Source organism: Channa argus, chromosome 1 (genome assembly GCF_033026475.1).
Source record: "Channa argus isolate prfri chromosome 1, Channa argus male v1.0, whole genome shotgun sequence".
Taxonomy (NCBI): Eukaryota; Metazoa; Chordata; class Actinopteri; order Anabantiformes; family Channidae; genus Channa; species Channa argus.
The window spans coordinates 4,450,893-4,469,699 of record NC_090197.1 but is presented as its reverse complement, the minus strand read 5'-3'; the positions used below and the strand labels follow the sequence as shown (position 1 = coordinate 4,469,699).

At 42.6% G+C, this 18,807-nt stretch overlaps 1 protein-coding gene across 1 annotated transcript; it reads left to right on the top strand.

Annotated features, from left to right (window-relative positions):
- Nucleotides 1–11,489: 11,489 nt before the first annotated feature.
- On the top strand, nt 11,490–18,651 carry LOC137131137 (syncytin-A-like). The gene is made up of 2 exons (XM_067512035.1): nt 11,490–12,398; nt 12,885–18,651. Exon 2 carries the CDS (start codon nt 16,774–16,776, stop codon nt 18,031–18,033), a length of 1,260 nt encoding a protein of 419 aa, XP_067368136.1. The 5' UTR covers nt 11,490–12,398; nt 12,885–16,773; the 3' UTR covers nt 18,034–18,651.
- Nucleotides 18,652–18,807: the final 156 nt, after the last annotated feature.

Below are 18,807 nucleotides of genomic sequence, written 5' to 3'. Positions count from 1 at the left end.
ACGTGGTCCACACAATCTTCCATTCTGGGCAGAGGATACGAGTCTGGTTTGGTTATTGCATTTACCTTACGAAGATCAGTACAGAAACGTGGGGTTTTGTCAGGTTTGGGCACAAGCACACTTGGGTTCCGCCATGACACTGAACCCCAACTTAGTTGCTCCCAGTGAGTGTTGGCCAGCTGCATAGCAGCTCCCCCATCGGTGTATGAATGTGTGTGTGATTGTGAGTGTGAATGGGTAAATAAGAAGCAGTGTAAAGCGCTTTGAGTGCCAATAGGTAGAAAAGCGCTATATAAGTGCAGGCCATTACCACTGGAACTAGGGACAGCTAAACCATTCTCCAACAAGTAAATAACTTCCTGCTGAAGCAGAGCACGCTTTGTCGGGTTTACGCGGTAGGCATGCTGCTTGATTGGCGAATGGTCAGCAACATCAATGTCATGAGAGAGAACGCTGGTGCGGGATGGCGTATCTGAAAAAAGGGTAGGATTATTTTTAATCAGCTGCATAACATCGCTCCTAGCGGACTTGTCTAAGTGGCACAAATGGGTTTCTAAATCCTGTAGAATCTCTGAATTTTGAAGACAGGACCAGGGTTCATTGCCACTGAGGCAGAGGCCGTCACTCTCGGGACAATACTGGGAGGGAGAAACAACTGCAACAGTGGACACAGCAGAGGGCACGACGAAGGTCGAAGCAGCAGCAGCTTTACGAGCGAAGTAAGGCTTTAACATATTTATGTGACACACACGAGATTTTCGTTTCCTATCCAGGGTGCACAAAACATAGTCTGTGTCACTTATTTTACTTTCCACAACATAAGGGCCACAAAATTTGGCCTGCAAGGCAGAACCAGGTATTGGAAGTAGTGCTAAGACCTGCTCTCCAGGTAGGAAATTTCTCTTTACTGACTTTCTGTCAAATTTCTTCTTCATCTGAGTCTGCGACGCAGAGAGAGACATGCGTGCAAGTTCACAGGCTTTGTGCAGACGCTCTCGAAATGAGCTCACATAATCTAACACATTTGTAGTAGGGGTTGTAACTTCTGGCAAAAAAACTTTCTTTCAATACTCTCAGAGGACCACACACAGTGTGACCAAACACTAAATCTGCAGGGCTAAAACCAGTGGACTCCTGCACACTTTCACGTGTGGCAAGGAGAAGGAACGGTAATCCCTCATCCCATTCTTTTCCTGACTCCAAACAATATTTCTTTAACATGGACTTCAAGGTTTGGTGGAAACGCACAAGTGCACCTTGGGACTGTGGCTGGTAAGCACTGGATTTATGATGTTTTACAGACAATTCAGACATGACTTGAGCAAACAGTTTGGACATGAAGTGTGAACCTTGATCAGTTTGAATGGACCTTGGTAGGCTGAAAGTGGAGAAGAAATTTATGAGGGCCTTCACAACAGCTTTGGTCTTGAGTGTTCGTAATGGAATGGCCTCAGGATAACAGGTTGCTGCGCACATCAAGGTCAGAAGGTACTGATGACCGGATTTTGTTTTTGGTAGTGGGCCAACACAATCAAGGATTATGTGTTCAAATGGTTCTCCTATTACTGGAATAGGATGCAGTGGAGCGGGAGGAATAACCTGATTTGGTTTTCCACAAAGCTGACAGACATGGCAGGTGTGGCAGAACCTGGCAACATCGGCTTTTAAGCCTGGCCAAAAGAAATAACGCAGAATGCGTTGATAAGTTTTCCTTATCCCTAAATGACCCGAAACACTATCATGGGCAAAGCTGAGTACCTGAGAACGAAACTTTGCTGGCACAACAATCTGCTGAACTGAATTGTAACCTAAATCACCAGTCAGAGGAGGATGCCAATAACGCATTAACACACCATTTTCAAAGTTATACGCACAGGGACCTGTTTTGTCAGAGCTGGTGACAGAGGATAGACAGGTAGCCAGAGGTGGGTCGGTCTGTTGCTCGTGGATAAGCTCGGTTTTGTCAACAGCAAAAGACAGATCAGCAGCAGTAGGCAGTAAGTTGGCAGTTACAGGCTTTTCACACCTATCTAAGCGTGGCTCTATTTTCTTAGGCCCCACGGCAAACAAGGATGTATCAGACAAATCCATCACATCATCAAACTTGCGCATCTGCGAGCGCGTAACAGCACAAGCAGGAAACACAGAGGTCGAGCTGACAGCAGCGGGAGCCGAAAAAGACGAGTCTGCAGCGGGGTTTTCAACAACCTCGGGAGTTGGAAAAACTCTCCCCCCTGCCAAATCATTCCCGAGAATTAGAGCTACTCCCTGTAAGGGTATGCTTGGCAAAACTCCGAGTTTTACTGAACCAGAAAACAACAGAGAGCTCAAAAAGACAGTGTGCAAAGGAGCTCTCATAATGCACATTTTAATACCCCAAATAAGCGCATCTGAACCACAAAATGAGTCACTGGAAAACGGCAAAACGTTTGATAAAATAAGCGACTGTGATGCTCCAGTATCCCGTAAAATAGTAACGGGTACCTGATCCTTTTCATCCCCTGTGAAGGAGACGAAACCTTCTAAGATAAAAGGCTAGTAGCTCTCATCAGCTTTATAGCTGTCTGAGGCAGTTTTCTCGGGGAGTGAATGAACAGGTATAGTAGCAGGAGCAGATCGTATGAAACCAACAGTTTTGGGACCTCTTGCACTTTTACTCAGCTCCTTTCTTTGAAGTACAGGACAAGAGGCAATGAGATGACCGGATTTGTGACAATAGAAGCATTCCCGGCCCTCAGAGAAACTAGGATTGGCGCATTGTGGCGTTTTTGAAGATAACATATTTTTTTTGTCTGGGCTACCAGTCAGCTTATTTTCGCCGCGCACATAGGGAAACACAACACGATGAGTTAGGACAAATTCATCTGCCAGCACCGCAGCTTTGGACAGAAAGTCCACTTTCTGTTCATTCAAATAAACCACAATTCTCTCTGGAAGACATGTTTTAAATTCTTCCAGCAACATCAATTCACGGAGTTGTTCAAATTCTGTCACTTTACTGGCTGTGCACCACTTATCAAATAGAACAGATTTCTCCCATGCAAACTCAACATACGTTTGGTTGGCATATTTTTCACATGATCTAAACCTTTGCCGATATGCCTCAGGAACAAGCTCATAGGCAAAACCGTGGTCTTAACAACATCATAGTTCAAGATGTCTTCAACAGACAAACTTGCACACACTTCCTGGGCTTTTCCCACCAATTTGCACTGTAATAGCAAACTCCAAACATCTTTTGGCCACTTTAAAGTTGCTGCAATGCACTCAAAATGGCATGGCCATGGCAGCCATCGCTCCCATACCCGCTTGCAACCTTTCAGGTGTCATGACCTTCTGTTGAGGCTTGGGCATAGTGACCACCCCCTCCTCAACTAAGTTCTCTGACAAAATAGCCCTAACCTCTGCCTTCCTGGCATTTAAAGGTACAGGGACATCAAAAAAACTGGCAATTAAAAACAAACCTGCCTTGGTGCATCGCTGCAACTTCTCAATGGTTGGGTTTATTGTAAACTCATCCATGTTAAACTCCATACTATAACCCCACACATACAAAAAAACTGCCAACCAAAAGTAAAGACAAAATATCTTACCAAACAAAACGCTGAGAGACGATGAGAAGAAAAGGAAAATATCCCGGACGAGCCCCCGCTGTATAGGGGGTAGGGGTGCAACATACAAAGATAAATTAGCATGTTCCCTCTCCGATCCCCAAACCAAAATCCAGGATCGAGATGTTCCAACAGAATGATATTTATTTTAAACGAAAGAAAGTGTCAAACAAAACATGACACTACAACTCAGGGTGAACCAAGGCCAACATAATAAACAAAATAAGCCATTTCCCACAGAAAGTACCAGCTAGCCTGATAGAAATAAACAAAGCAAAAGACAGTCGCTAACCCTAACTCCCTAATGTGAAAACAAGAGAAAACAATCAATAGAAAATGGCAGTTCACCTCTACAGATTTAATACTATTTACAAAATATACAATTTATAAACAAAACCACGACACAAAGCCTAACAATTAAAAAATGCTAAATAAGGTTTGGAAGCCAAGAACAGCGAACAGGTGCTGCTGCCAGAAAAAAAAACCCTGCTGGCTGTTGGGAACCGTACTTTTAAAACTCCAGGAAGTGTAGGATGGACCAATCAGCTTCCGGTACTGCCCCCCAATCCGGCCAATCAGGCAGGGCACCTATAAGAACAACAAAATAAAAACAACACATACGGCCAGGACCGTAACAGGAGGAAAAACATCACATATCAGTCTAACATGATCTAAAGCCACTCAAACAAAGCAAAGTTATTTGTAATATTGATTTGTCATATTTTCCATTAAAAACCTTTAATAGAGAATAAAAGAAAGTTCAGGAAGAGCAACAAGATGAACAGATGTGCAGTAGATGCTGTGTGGACAGAACAGAGCAACAAAGCAGATTTACACCTGTGTCCAATCACTTACCTTCTTCCTGTGACTGAATATCAGTGACATCATCTCTGATAACATCTGTGTTCTCGTAGATATCCACCTCTCTTTCCTCCCACTCTCCTCCATCTTCCTCCATCTTTCTGTTGTATCTCCCCTTGGTGTAAATATCTGAAGACATCTTGAGACGACTGAGACAGACGGACAGTAGCTGAACTTCACTGACTGTTACTGTGCTGCAGTAAAACTTTAAAGTCTTCTACTGTAGTATAAACTACTACCTGTGGCAGAGAGAAATGCAGTAACATGATCTACTTTACTGATGCTGCTGTCAGGGTTCAACCTTCTGTCTGGTTCAGGAAGTTACAAGAACACAAATGTGTTCACACCTTTTTATTCATTTGACTGGTGGATGAAAATACAACTGCAGATTAAAAGGAAATGAAAAACAGGAAATGTTTCTTTCTTACAGATGAACAGAATCATTTTAATGAAAGAAACATTTAACAATATATAAATGATAAACTGTTGTCTTTGCTCTGGAACAAAGTATCAGACCATCAGTCTGTCAGTGACTTAACAACATCATAGTGTCACTAATGCAGAGCAGGCTGCAATGAAAATGGTTGTGGTCAGACGATGTTTCTATTGGTGCAACCATCAGTACAAAGTGTGTAAAAGTACAACAGACACATAAAATCTAAAAACTCTGATTGATATAAGATAAAGTAGATGAACTCACTGATGGATCATGAGACTATAGTGGGCACAGGCCCAGAGTCCTGGGGGGTCAGTGTATGTTAATTTAAATATCTGGTCAAAAATGATCACAAACTGAAACAGAGGAGGATTAATGTGAACAGATCAGCGCCCTCACCTGGTAAAGGAGGGAACTGCATTACTCTGAGCTGCTTGATCACTGGCTTCAGCCTCATTGATGTTAAATAGGAGCCGAAAAAGGTACCTGCAAGTGAGGAGCAAACAGGGTTTAACCACAAAGGACAGAGAGACACTCCACAACAAAAGCTGATGTGTTAAAAAACACATTAAAAACTGATTTAAAGCATTTTGTTTGTTTCTACATTAATAATATGGAAAAAACAGAAAATCACAAAATATTTAACATAAAAAAAAAATTGTCCAAACTTCAGCTGAAAGACTGTCCAAGTGTCCTGTGTTTGCTCTCATTAACATTGTTAATAAAAAGCTTTAGAATAACTTTGTGTGGAAACATGGATCAAGTCAAACAGAAAAGAACAGCGACTGAAAGAAGGAGGATGTGTGGAGGACAAAGGAGAGGAAAATAAAATGTGATGTTGATGAGAACTTATGGCCAGATGCAGGAGAGGGTGAGGGCTTGAACTCTACTATGTTTACTATGACATTCAAACTGTTGGTCTCTGCAGCTGCAGGTTTTGCAGTTGTTAGGACAAAGTGACCCATTTATTAAAAGCACTAACTCATGTAGATGTTATCTATTGACCTGGTATTTTCATCTATAAGCACATTCTCTGCTTTACCCTCATTTAAAACCCACTTTCTGCAAAACACAGTTCTCTATATCAGGCACATCAGTTCAAACCGCATTCAGTTTCTTTTGGAAGTGTCACACCCACTTAGCAGTTCCCCAAACCCAGGTGGACACAGTATGTCTGATTTGTTCACTTAGAAATCAGAGCTGGAGCTTCATGAAATAGGTCACATTGTTGTCTTGGTTTGGACAAAATGGAGGTGAATGTTGCAGACAAAGGGAGAAGACGAGGACATGTAAGATAAGGAGGAGGAGGAGGAGGAGGAGGAGCAGCTCCCATTACAGAGGAGACTGTTTTACAATATTGTTTATGTTGTAAATTATATAATATCAAAGATACTGATGGATTTTAATATGTTCATAATCAGTGTTTGTGTAATGAATAGAATAAGTAACAAGGTAATAAATGAGTCTTTGTAAAGATGTTACACACTGATGTTCAGCATAACAGATACAGTGAATGATCTCGATTTTAACCATCAACTGGTGTTTGTGTACATTCAGTGAACTGTATCAGTCTCTGCAGTAGCTTCCAGCTGCAGCATCAGTTCAGTTTCTGTTCAGTCTGACTGAGGGAGGTTTTTGTACGATGCTTTTTCACTGTGTGAACAGATCTTTGCTATTGATGCTGTGATAACTCTGACAGTAGTAAACTGCTGCATCTTCAGTCTGGACTCCACTGATGGTCAGAGTGAAGTCAGAGTTTGATCCACTGCCTGAAAAACGATCTGGAATCCCTGATGCTCGAGTGGTGGCATAATAAATAAGCAGTTTAGGACGTTCTCCATCTTTCTGTTGGTACCAGTGCAAATAGTTTCCACCAAGCACATTCTGACTGGTTTTACATTTGATGGTTGTGGTTCCTTCCAGAGCAGAGCTCACTGCTCCAGGCTGAGTCACTGTGACCTGACCTCTGGACTCTGAGGACACAGAGACAAAAACAGAAAGCAGCATCATGGTTTTGTGGGCTTCATTTCAGAGGGACGGATGTTGATAGAGGAGAGGAGTTGGATTCTCTGGACTTTACCTGTGAAGCAGCAGCAGAGGAGAGTCCAGATGAGGACGGAGATCAGAGTCATGTTTTTGATGAGGAGGATTTCTGTGTCTTCTGTTGTCATGAAGGACAGCTGTCAGTCATCCAGTGTTCAACTCTCAGGACTATAAACTCTCCCAGAGCACTGGAGCATGGTGCTGCTGATGCAAAGTGGCTCTATGGAAATGATCACACTGACTCCAACAGGGACTTTAATAAACTGATTATCAGTGGATTGATGAGTTTTTAGGGTTTTGTTGATGGTGAGAAAACCTCTTAAAAATGTGTCATAGATGATGTTTTGACTTTTAGTTTTTTTTTTGCCTTTTAATCTTAAAAAAATATATTTTTCTGATTTATTGATTAGCTTCTTATCTTTTTCATTCAAATTAACATAATTCTAATAAAGACTTAAAGACAGCATAGATTATTGTCAAATATAAAATCTAAACCTTCAGGAAATATGTGACATTATGTTCATGGTCACTTTTACATCAGCTGACAAAATGTGACAATGACTTTCCAGAACTGTTTCGGCATCAAAGAGTCATGTCTCTCTATAGTCTGAGGTTTTAATCCAACGTTCAATGCTGGAAACATGCAGACTGCTGTCAACTGTACTTTTGTCTCCTTAAGCTCTGGAGTTCTACTTATACTGTTTTCTATTTTATATAATAATTGTAGACATTACTGGATCATTTTAGCTGATTTAGTTGTTAATACATTGCAGAAACTGTTTATTTCATCACACTTTCTTCAGAAATTTACATTTTTAAGTTCCAACTATTGTTACACTGACATTTTAATTTCAGTAATTTATAGATATTAGGTTTCCAAAAATGTTGTGTCCAACTTAATACTCTGGAACTAGCTTTACTTTTTATCTGTAGTCCTGAAACCATCTGTTTTCATGCTTCATCAGTGATGCCTGTCTGTCGCCATGGCTACTACATTTGAAGAAGAAGTAAAGCACTAATAACCATTTTCATCTACAGTCATGGTCAAAAATATCAGCACCCTGGCAATTCTGTCAGAATTTGTATGTAGACACACCTGTGGCAAGTAACAGGTGTGGACAACACAGTAATCCACAACAATCCAGTTAAAATGGAGGAAAGTTGACTCAACCTTTCTGTTGTGTGTCACACTGAGCATTGAGAAAAGAAAGAAGTGGAAAGAGGTGGAAAAACATGGACAATCTCAAGGCTAAAAGTCCATCTCCAGAGCTCGTGTGCAATATCATCAAGAGGTTTACAGCTCATGGCTCTGTAGCTAACCTCCCTGGACGTGTCACCTCGCACTATCCGTCACCATCTGAATGAAAAGGGACACTATGGTAGGAGACGGAGGAGGAATCCACTGCTGACACAAAGACATAAAAAAGCAAGACTGGAGTTTGCCAGAACTTATGTTACAAAAACCACAATCCTTCTGGAAGAAAGTGGACAGATGAGACGAAAGTAGAGCTTTTTGGTAAAGGACATCAAGACACTGTTTACAGAAAAAGAAATGAGGCCTTCAAAGAAAAGAACATAGTCCCCACAGTCAAACATGGTGGAGGTTCAAAGATGTTTAGTTGCTTTGCTGCCTTGACTGTGTGAATGGTATCATGAAATCTGATGATCACCAAAGAATTTTGGGGCCAGTGTCAGAAGCTCTGTCTCCACCAGAGGTCATGAGTCTCTTATTCTGGTAATAACATGTGATCATATCATTTACAGTTCACCTGGCAGAAATGGTTTTGCTCATGTTCTAAGCACATTTGTGCAGGTATCTCCCTTTAATCTTATATTACATTAGATACTTCATTCATGGTTCTGTTAGTGTCACTTCTACTGAGCAACTCTGCTTTTTTCACATGAACACACTCTGGAAACCCAGGCTTCACAGAACCAGCTGATAACCAGCTTTGATACTGCTCATCCAGGACAGACATAGTCAGGATCCAGTGAAGCTCTGTTTGTTCGGACATTTGTCTGTCTCCTGCTATTCTCCATCTGTCCACCAGATGTCCTCAGACTTCCATCCCTTCAGTCACCTGACTCTCCTCCCAGATCCACCTGTGTCCCCTCCTTCCTACACACCTGTTCCCACTTCCCTCATCAGCTCCTCTGCATAGAAACCAGCCTGGTTTCCACCATCATTTGGTTGAACACATCTCATTGTGTTTCTGTTTGTGCTGTGGATTCATGTTCTTACATCCTGACTCATATTTATATGTATATATAGATGTGATCTTTTAAAACATCTTAAATTCCTCATGTTGATGTATTTTCATTTTCTTATTCCTGTGGCCAATGTTTGTTTTTACTGACTGCAGATTGAAATCAAGAGGGACTAATTATTAGACTGTATTTGGTCGTAAATATCAGTTTGATTCTGTGGAAACTAATTCACATCAAAGTCGACAACATTTCTTTGTGTAATATTTCTCAAGTTTATTATTTTTCTCCCCTATACATGGTAATAGAAAAGTGGATTAAAACATATTTATTTATCAGAACAATGGAGAAAAAATATTGTTGTCATAACTAAACCTCTCAGTGTCCTGATGAAGGTTTTCACTGGAAGATGAACATAAAGAGTTTGCTGTGACAGCAGCAGTTTAGTGGGACTACAGAGTTAGTAAGTCCACATGTAGTTGTTGTGTGGACGACTTCCAACCCCACTACTCTGTCTGCACCATAGAGCACAGAGGGACAATATCTATGGAATAAAGAGGATTGAACATGTGACACAGAATGAACAAGTCAACAAATGTGAGATGACTCTGAGGATCAGGAAGAACATTTCAGAGTTTGACAAACAGCTTCATCCCAACACTACACACCTCTCTGTCATCAGAGAAAGCAGGAAATCTTCTTCTCACAGATCCAGTTTTTATACTGATAATAATGTTCACTTCTCCATCTTCCGTGTCGATCACAACATGCTGCATATAAATACCCAGTGGGATGTTTCTCTTCTGTCGCCAAGAAGCTGTGGGAAAAAAAATCAAACCTTGTTTTTGACTTTGATAAATTCATGATTATTTTCACTTTCAAATAAACCTAAATCTCATTTTAATGATTTGAAATAGTGTCATTTTAGTAACTATGTAGGGGATTTGCTGACACCACAAGGATCATGGGGATAAGTCTGATCCCAGATGTGAACTGTGTGAGGGAAATTTCAAAATCTAGGTAACACTGTTTCACTGTTTTCACACTTCTCACAGACCCACTATCAAACCTGCTTACACCAGTGTCTCCTCACCTTTTGCTCCCCAGCAAGACATCCTGTCTCTGGCCACACAAAGAAGTGATTAGGTAGATATCAACTATAAAACTACCTACACCTGAACATTTGCTTTCCAGAAGGGAGCCCACGGGAACCAGCACAAATCATCGATCTCAAGAACTTAAAAGACTATGAAGACAAAAGGACAAAGTAACATGAACTTGTTAATTAAGACTCCTGACCACATTGTATGAAGGTTGATTTGCATTGACTCATCCCTTTGTTCTTTGTGTGAACCCAGCTGTTGAGTTGTATGTATAAAAGGCTGAACAACCTACACATCTTGGTCAATCAGATTGACCCACTCTAGAGTGTAGCTCTGTTCTGCTCTGCATGTTTCTCTATTTGCTGATTAAATTCACCGTTATCATTCACTTGTAAGTTGCCTTTTTGCCTCCTAACTTGCCTTACAGTTTTTGCCACGACAGAATTGGTGTCAGAAAAGTGGGATTGGACGCGTGGTCTGGACTCTGATGGATGAACAGTAGCAGTGTACACAAGTAACAGTTGATTCCTCCCTATGGTTGAGAAGCTCTTCTCCTGAGGAGCCCACCCGCCGATCCAATCCAGAAGCGATACGGACCGTAATACGGCGGTGAAACAGCAACGGAGAAAAACGCGAGCAGACCAGAACTTGGTAAGAGAGCTCTATAAAACTCACTACTGGTTTGGTAGTTGACAAGACGTTGTCTTAGTTGAACCGTTGTGCTATTGACTACTGTTGTATGCAGCGCAGTAAACTCTGAGTCGCACGAGGAAAGGTAGCGCTAGGGAACGGCAACTAGAGGAATGGGTATAGTACTGGGTACTAGAGAAATGAGCGCCTGGCCTGGGCACAGCCTGCCAACTGATTTGTCACCATTATGTAAAGAAATGTCAAAAAAATACAAGGGTAGTTGTAATCAATTGACTGAATGGTGGGAATTGGGGTTTTCTAAAGAGGGTAGTCTGAGTAGCAGACAGTTAACTCAGTTAAAAGATAAACTGGAAAAGAGAGAAAAGGAGAGCGCAGAGAATCACAAGTCCTTGTCCAAACAAAGAAAGCACAAGGTGTTACAACCTGACTGGAAGGTATTTAGTATGTGGAAGGATGAATGTCACGTGAGGGAGAGTAGAATGTTTAGAAGACAGAATACAAATGTACATGAAAGGCTCAAACAAATAGAACTAGAACATATAGTTTATGGAATACAAAAGATTGTTCTGACACTGAACCTCTGTATCCTGTATTGTCTGAGTTTCACAAGGTGGATCCAGATCTGGTCTCTGCTCCTCCACTGCCTCTCCCACCATACCAGAGTCAAGCAGCACAGCAGGGGGAAATCCAAGCCAGCCCTCCCCCATCAGAAAATGCAGCAGCCACAGAAGGGGCACAAAGGGGCAACACCTCTGAGGAATCACTCCTGGAACCCAGCCCTGGAAGTGTGAAAGGACACTCCATGCACACCAGATCATAAGGACAGAACTTTCCCCCCAATCTTGAAGAACAGATGTCTTAACTTTCCCTATGATTGAGGTGGGAGGAGTTCATGGCCACCAACTTGTTTTCCGCTCCTGGACAGAATTGGACATTAAAGAAGAAATTGAGAAAGTCACTCACCCAAAAGAAATGCTAACAAGTGGGGAGAGGACTTCCAGAACATGGTGCAAGACTACAAACCGACATTTCAGGAACTGGAACACCTGTTTAAACGACAGCTGCGATGTGATTTTCACAAGGTCACACACTTGTTTACCAACTCTAATCTCAGGCTTCGTCTGAAGCAGCAAGACTTGGAACATGAGGACAATGCTTTATACAGGAACGCTGTAACACTACTGGTGCAGGGTGTGCAAGCAAAGTTTCCACTTAAGCAAGACATGAGTGTGATCAGTGCCATACAGCAGGAGCCAAACGAGTCTGTGGGAGCATTTCTCGCAGGGTTAACTGAGGCATATGACATACACAGTGGTCATGTTCCACCAGAAGATGGACTGGGAAGGAACCCCATGAGTTCCTATGAGGACCATCTTAAGGATGCATTTCTAAACAGGATGAAACCAGAAATTGGCTGACTGAGTGGGAGAGCAGGGGGAGCAGACGCTGGATCAGGTGACACCCATACAGGAGCAGAAATCAGATCAGGTGACCCACATCTACACATTCACACACACAAAGACAAAACCCAGATATGATGCATATAAATGGCAACTTGTTGACAACACACCTGTTGCACAGCAGCTTGCAGATTTTGCACACACACACACACACACACACACACACACACACACACACACACACACACACACACACACACACACACACACACACACACACACACACACACACACACACACACACACACACACACACACACACACACACACACACACACACACACACACACACACACACACACACACACTCCAACATAAGTCACTACACTACACTGCACACGTAAATGTAGGACCAGAAGGTGAATATGAAAGTCAATAGTATGTTGAATATGAAAGTCAGTGGTATGTTGAAAATGGTGAATCGGAAGTGATATGTTTGAGAAATGTGTATTGGACAAGGACTGCTGCGGTTGCCTCTGTCTCACTCTCCTCTAAACAGGAAGTACTATTTAAGGGGGACACTCCACATATCCCATTGGCTAAACCTTCTGACTGGAGTTGGCAAGAACTGGGCCCATGGTTGCAGAGCTGGCTGCTCCTCGAGGATTTCCAACCAACAGCATCAGATCCTAGGACGGAATACAGTAGGAAGGGTGATGTACATCGTACACAATTTAAATCAATTGTGCAAGCTGATAGAACAGTTGAGCTCATTGATGGCCATGACACCGCACAGGCTGCAGCCTATACCATCACAGAAACTAGTTTACCACCAGAGCTCGAGCAAATTCCAAAATCTCTCTGGGCAGCCCATAAATATGATGTAGGTCTTATGAGAGATGCAGAACCTCTGACAGTACATCCAAAATCAGAGTACAGGCCATGTCAGAAGCAATATCCTTTAAAGCAGGAAGCCATCGATGGCATAAGGCCTGTGTTCAATTCTCTGCTAAAAGCAGGTGTAATAATTCCATGTAGCAATTCCCCAGTGCACACTCCCATATTCCCTGTTTAAAAAATTAGAGACCAAGGTCAACCAACTGAGTGGCGCTTTGTGCAAGATTTGCAGGCGGTGAACGCAGCCGTTCACCCCCGGGCGCCAGAAGTAAGTAATCCCCAAACCATTTTGTCTCTGGTACCACCAAATTCAACTTACTTCTCAGTAATAGATCTGGCCAATGCCTTCTTCTCTGTACACAAGGACAGCCAGTACTGGTTTGCTTTTTCATTTGAAGGGAAGGTTTATACTTGGACCCGTTGTCCTCAGGGCTATTCTGAAAGTCCAGGTTACTTTCATCAAGCTCTCAACAGAAACCTCCAAGATCTTAATTTGCCGGCCGGCTCAGCGATCTCACAATATGTAGATGATCTGCTGATTTGTAGTCCAACTGAAGACGCATGCAAAATTGATACGGTGCACCTTTTAAAACATCTTGCAGATAATGGCCACAAAATAAGTCTCACAAAAATGCAATTTGTGCAGCAAAAGGTGACATATCTGGGCCATGTGATCACCCCAGAGGGCAAAACACTGTCACCAAAACGAATTCTTGCAATTCAAAATATTCCTAAGCCTGTTACAAAAAAACAGATGATGAGCATGACATCATTCTGCAGACAGTGGATCCCAAATTACTCTTTGCGCGAAGCTTCCCTGTCTGCTATGGTGCATGGTAAACAACTTTCAGCGCGTGATAAAATTAAATGGACTATTGAAGGAGAAAAAGCGTTTAGTGATCTTAAGGCAGCACTCACTGCAGCTCCCACTCTGGGTCTGCCTAATCCTAACATGCTTTTTACTCAGTTTGTTGACCTCTGTGTTACGCCAACCTCACAGGGGTAAAGTGACTGTTGCTTATTTTTTTTTTTTTATCAAAGCTGGATCCAGTAGCAGCAGGTCTTCCCCTCTGTCTGAGAGCAGTTGCTGCAGCAGAAAAAGCTGTTTTGGCGTCACGTGATTTGGTTGGCTATTCTGATTTGATACTTATGGTTCCGCACGCTGTTACACACATATTACACACACAGAAAACTGCACATCTGTCAACTCAGCGTTGGTTGAGATACCACACAGTATTGTTGGAAATGCCTAACATCACTGTGAAAAGATGTAATGTGTTGAATCCTGCTACTCTTCTTCCTACAGTGGAGGATGGAGATCCTCATAACTGCACAGAGGTTCTGGAAACCATATGTAATTCCAGACCTGATCTCACAGACACACCAATCTTGAATGCTGAGTTAATTGTTGATGGGTCTGCTTCCCGATATGTCAAAATGGGTAGAAACCTAGTTGGATTGGCTGTTGTCACCAAACATAATGTCATTTCCAGTGGTACACTACCATCTCACCTGTCTGCTCAGGCAGCTGAGCTGATAGCCCTTACGGAAGCTTGTAAATTGGCTGAAGGAAAAACTGTCAATATTTACACTGACTCACGTTATGCATTTGGTGTCGTCCATGATTTTGGTTGTCTCTGGAGACAAAGGGGTTTTATGACATCAGGTGTTTTATGAACACCCATTGCACACCACACTCTGGTTGCAGCACTTTTAAATGCAATCCTGTTGCCTAAACAAATATCAGTAATAAAATTTGATACTCATACTAACAAAACAGATCCCATTTCTACAGGAAATTCAGCAGCAGATGCCGCAGCAAAAGCAGCAGCCAGGACGGGACAAATGTTTCACCTAACTCTGCTTTCTCTTCCACAGGAACTCAACCCACAGGCTGACCTGTCAACCATGCAGTCATTGGCAAGCATATCTCAAAAAACTCTATGGAAAAATCAGGTGCAACACTACAAAATGGGGTATGGCTTGGCCTCGATGATAAACCTTGCTTACCTAAGGCTTATTTCCATTTGTATGCAAAATTAGCTCATGGTAAAGATCATGCTTGCAAGGGGGATGTGTTTTTCAACATATGCAGCTGAATACTGCAGAAAATGTGTAATCTGTGCCGCAAACAATCCCTCTGGTGCCATTAAAATGCCATTGCAAGGTCACCCCCCACCTGATGGGCCTTTTGAAATTTGGATGATTGACTTCATTGAATTGTCACCATGCCAAAACAAAAGATATTGCTTGACCATGGTTTGCATGTTTAGCAAGTGGGTAGAGGTTTTTTCTTCTTCCAAACAGGATGCATCCACAGTGGTAAAAGCGCTAATAAAAGACATCATTGTTCGCTGGGGTATTCCAAAAAAGATCAGTAGCGACAATGGTCCTGGGTTTGCCAACAAAGTGTTGAAGGATTTGTCAAATTATTTGGGATTTGAATTCAAATATAATTGTTCTTATCACCCTCAGAGTGCAGGTGCAATAGAGCGACAAAATGTCATCCTCAAGACAAAACTAACAAAATGCTGTGAAGAAACAGGTTTGACATGGGTTGAAGCATTACAATTGGTACTGTTCTATATGCGTACGAGAGCAAGAACAACACATGGGTTAAGTCCATTTGAAATCATATTTGGAAAACCTCCTAGTATAGGGCTTAATCCCATCAAACAAAGTCTGATGACTGGGCGTCATGAAGACATGATGCTGGATTACTGTGCAAAACTTTCTGCCTCTCTCTCAGTTCTTCGTCCCCAGGTGAAAGCAGCCCTGTCCACCCCCGCAGACACCACCCTGCATGATCTCAAACCAGGTGACTGGGTGCTCATAAGGACCACCGGAGGAAACACTGGAGGCAGAGACGTTTCACAGGACCACATCAAGTACTGCTGACTTCCAGCACAGCAGTGAAAGTAGAGGGACGCGCCACGTGGGTCCACACCAGCCACTGCAAGAAGATCCTCACACCTGAACCAGAAAAGGAACTACACCCAGGAGAACACCGGCTAGACAAGGAAACAACCGCCGTGGAAGACGACCAGCAAGGTACAGACAGTCAAATTTGTCCCCTGAATTGTTCACCCCGGTGAGGGGGGAGAAGTGCAGATCGGGCTCAACCCGCACTTCAAGCTCCAACAAACGTCAAGAAGGGTGAATACAGGAAGGTGACAAAGGCGACATCTGGTGCCCAACGATGGAAAATCCTACACAGCTGTACCCACTCAGAACAAAAGAGTGGAAGATCAAGTCCTGCATTTTCCTCCTCTTCACCGTGGCTGCAACAATCCTGTGGATGATCCATGAATGTTGGCAAAGTGAACTGATCACCCAGCAGCTCACTAACACATTCAGGATGACAAGAAGTGTGGCAGAGACTGCACGTTTACTTGACCCATACTCTTCCACACGGTCTCCGTCATGGATGATGGAAAACCTGTGGATACAATACATCAACTACACTGTGAGGACCACATTCACCTCCTCGTGTCTTGTCTGCCAGGGATACAAGACCAAATTATCATTGGTGGGACTTCCTGAGGATCCATATTGTACAACGGACAATGTTAATAAAGTTTGTCTGGTTGATTGTATCATCACTCGAGCCTCCAGACAGACGACCTGGGACACGAATGGCATTTTATTCCAAAAAATGCCCACCACATCGCAATGCAATATCCATTCCTCCTCTTCTCTCCACACTAAACCACATCAAGCCTGCATTGCAAGCTAAGTTTGTCTGCTTCAATCGGACCTATGGAAACGTGTCAGTAGGCATCACACCACTGAACTGTACAAAAACACATACTCTCTACCCACCACTTAAACCTGGACATTCACAGAGCTCTGAAGTCGCCAAGGAAACTATTGAAGATGGAGTTTATGGCAGGCACTACAAAAGAGATGCTTTTGATGCAGGAATAAATCCTATGCCAGATGTGTACTGGATGTGTGGCAAGCCAACTAGATCTCTCCCAGCTAACTGGACAGGAGTGTGTGCCCTTGTCATGTTGGCCCAAGAGATACACATACTCCCAGCAGGGGCCTCAGACATTGCATACTGGGCTACTACACCACATCATCGCATGAGACGAGCACTCCAGAAACCTCTAGGCTCATTTGACACCGAAGTATACATTGATGACATCGGAGTACCACGGGGAATCCCAAATGAATACAAGGCTCGCAACCAGATTGCAGCAGGATTTGAGTCCTCCCTTTGCTGGTGGTGCACAACCAACAAGAATGTTGATTGGATCAACTACTTGTATTACAACCAACAGAGATTCATCAATCAAACACATGATGCCGTTGGAGGTATAGCTGAGCAGTTGGCAGCAACATCGCAGATGTCATGGGAGAACAGAATGGCAACTGACATGTTGCTTGCAGACAAAGGAGGAGTCTGCACCATGTTTGGAGACTCGTGTTGCACCTACATCCCAAACAACACAGCTCCAGATGGATCTGTAACAAAGGCACTAGAGGGACTGAGGTCACTTCGAGAAGAACTAAAAAGACATTCTGGCTATGATGACACCAGCCCCTGGGGCTGGTTTGATGTCATGTTTGGAAAATGGAAGGCCTTCATCTTGTCCCTTTTCACAGGTGTCGTTATAGGCATCACTGCCCTAACCCTGTGTGGGTGTTGCCTTATTCCGTGTGCACGTGGGCTAATAATGCGTGCAATTGACCATTCCATCTCACACCAAATGACTATACAAAGTATGCCTTTACTTAGAGACAGTGCTACCCTTGAGTCCTTCCACATCCCCAACTGGGAACCTCCATATAATGAAACTGATAGCATTGAGTTAAATTGATTTGGCCTAATCTGGGAACATAATGATGAAATGTTTTGAAAATCTTTGTGAATTAACATTTCTGATGAACTGTCCCTACTGTTGCTTAGCTTTATTAAATCCTGATCATGTAATTATCATAAAATGATAAAAGGGGGGATGTGTGAGGGAAATTTCAAAATTTAGGTAACACTGTTTCACTGTTTTCACACTTCTCACAGACCCACTATCAAACCTGCTTACACCAGTGTCTCCTCACCTTTTGCTCCCCAGCAAGACATCCTGTCTCTGGCCACACAAAGAAGTGATTAGGTAGATATCAACTATAAAACTACCTACACCTGAACATTTGCTTTCCAGAAGGGAGCCCACGGGAACCAGCACAAATCATCGATCTCAAGAACTTAAAAGACTATGAAGACAAAAGGACAAAGTAACATGAACTTGTTAATTAAAACTCCTGACCACATTGTATGAAGGTTGATTTGCATTGACTCATCCCTTTGTTCTTTGTGTGAACCCAGCTGTTGAGTTGTATGTATAAAAGGCTGAACAACCTACACATCTTGGTCAATCAGATTGACCCACTCTAGAGTGTAGCTCTGTTCTGCTCTGCATGTTTCTCTATTTGCTGATTAAATTCACCGCTATCCTTCACTTGTAAGTTGCCTTTTTGCCTCCTAACTTGCCTTATAGTTTTTGCCACGACACTAAGCACTAAATCAGATAGAAAATCAGAAAACTCTGAATAAGGGACTGGAGGACGGTACATGATAACAAATAATAGTGGTTTTT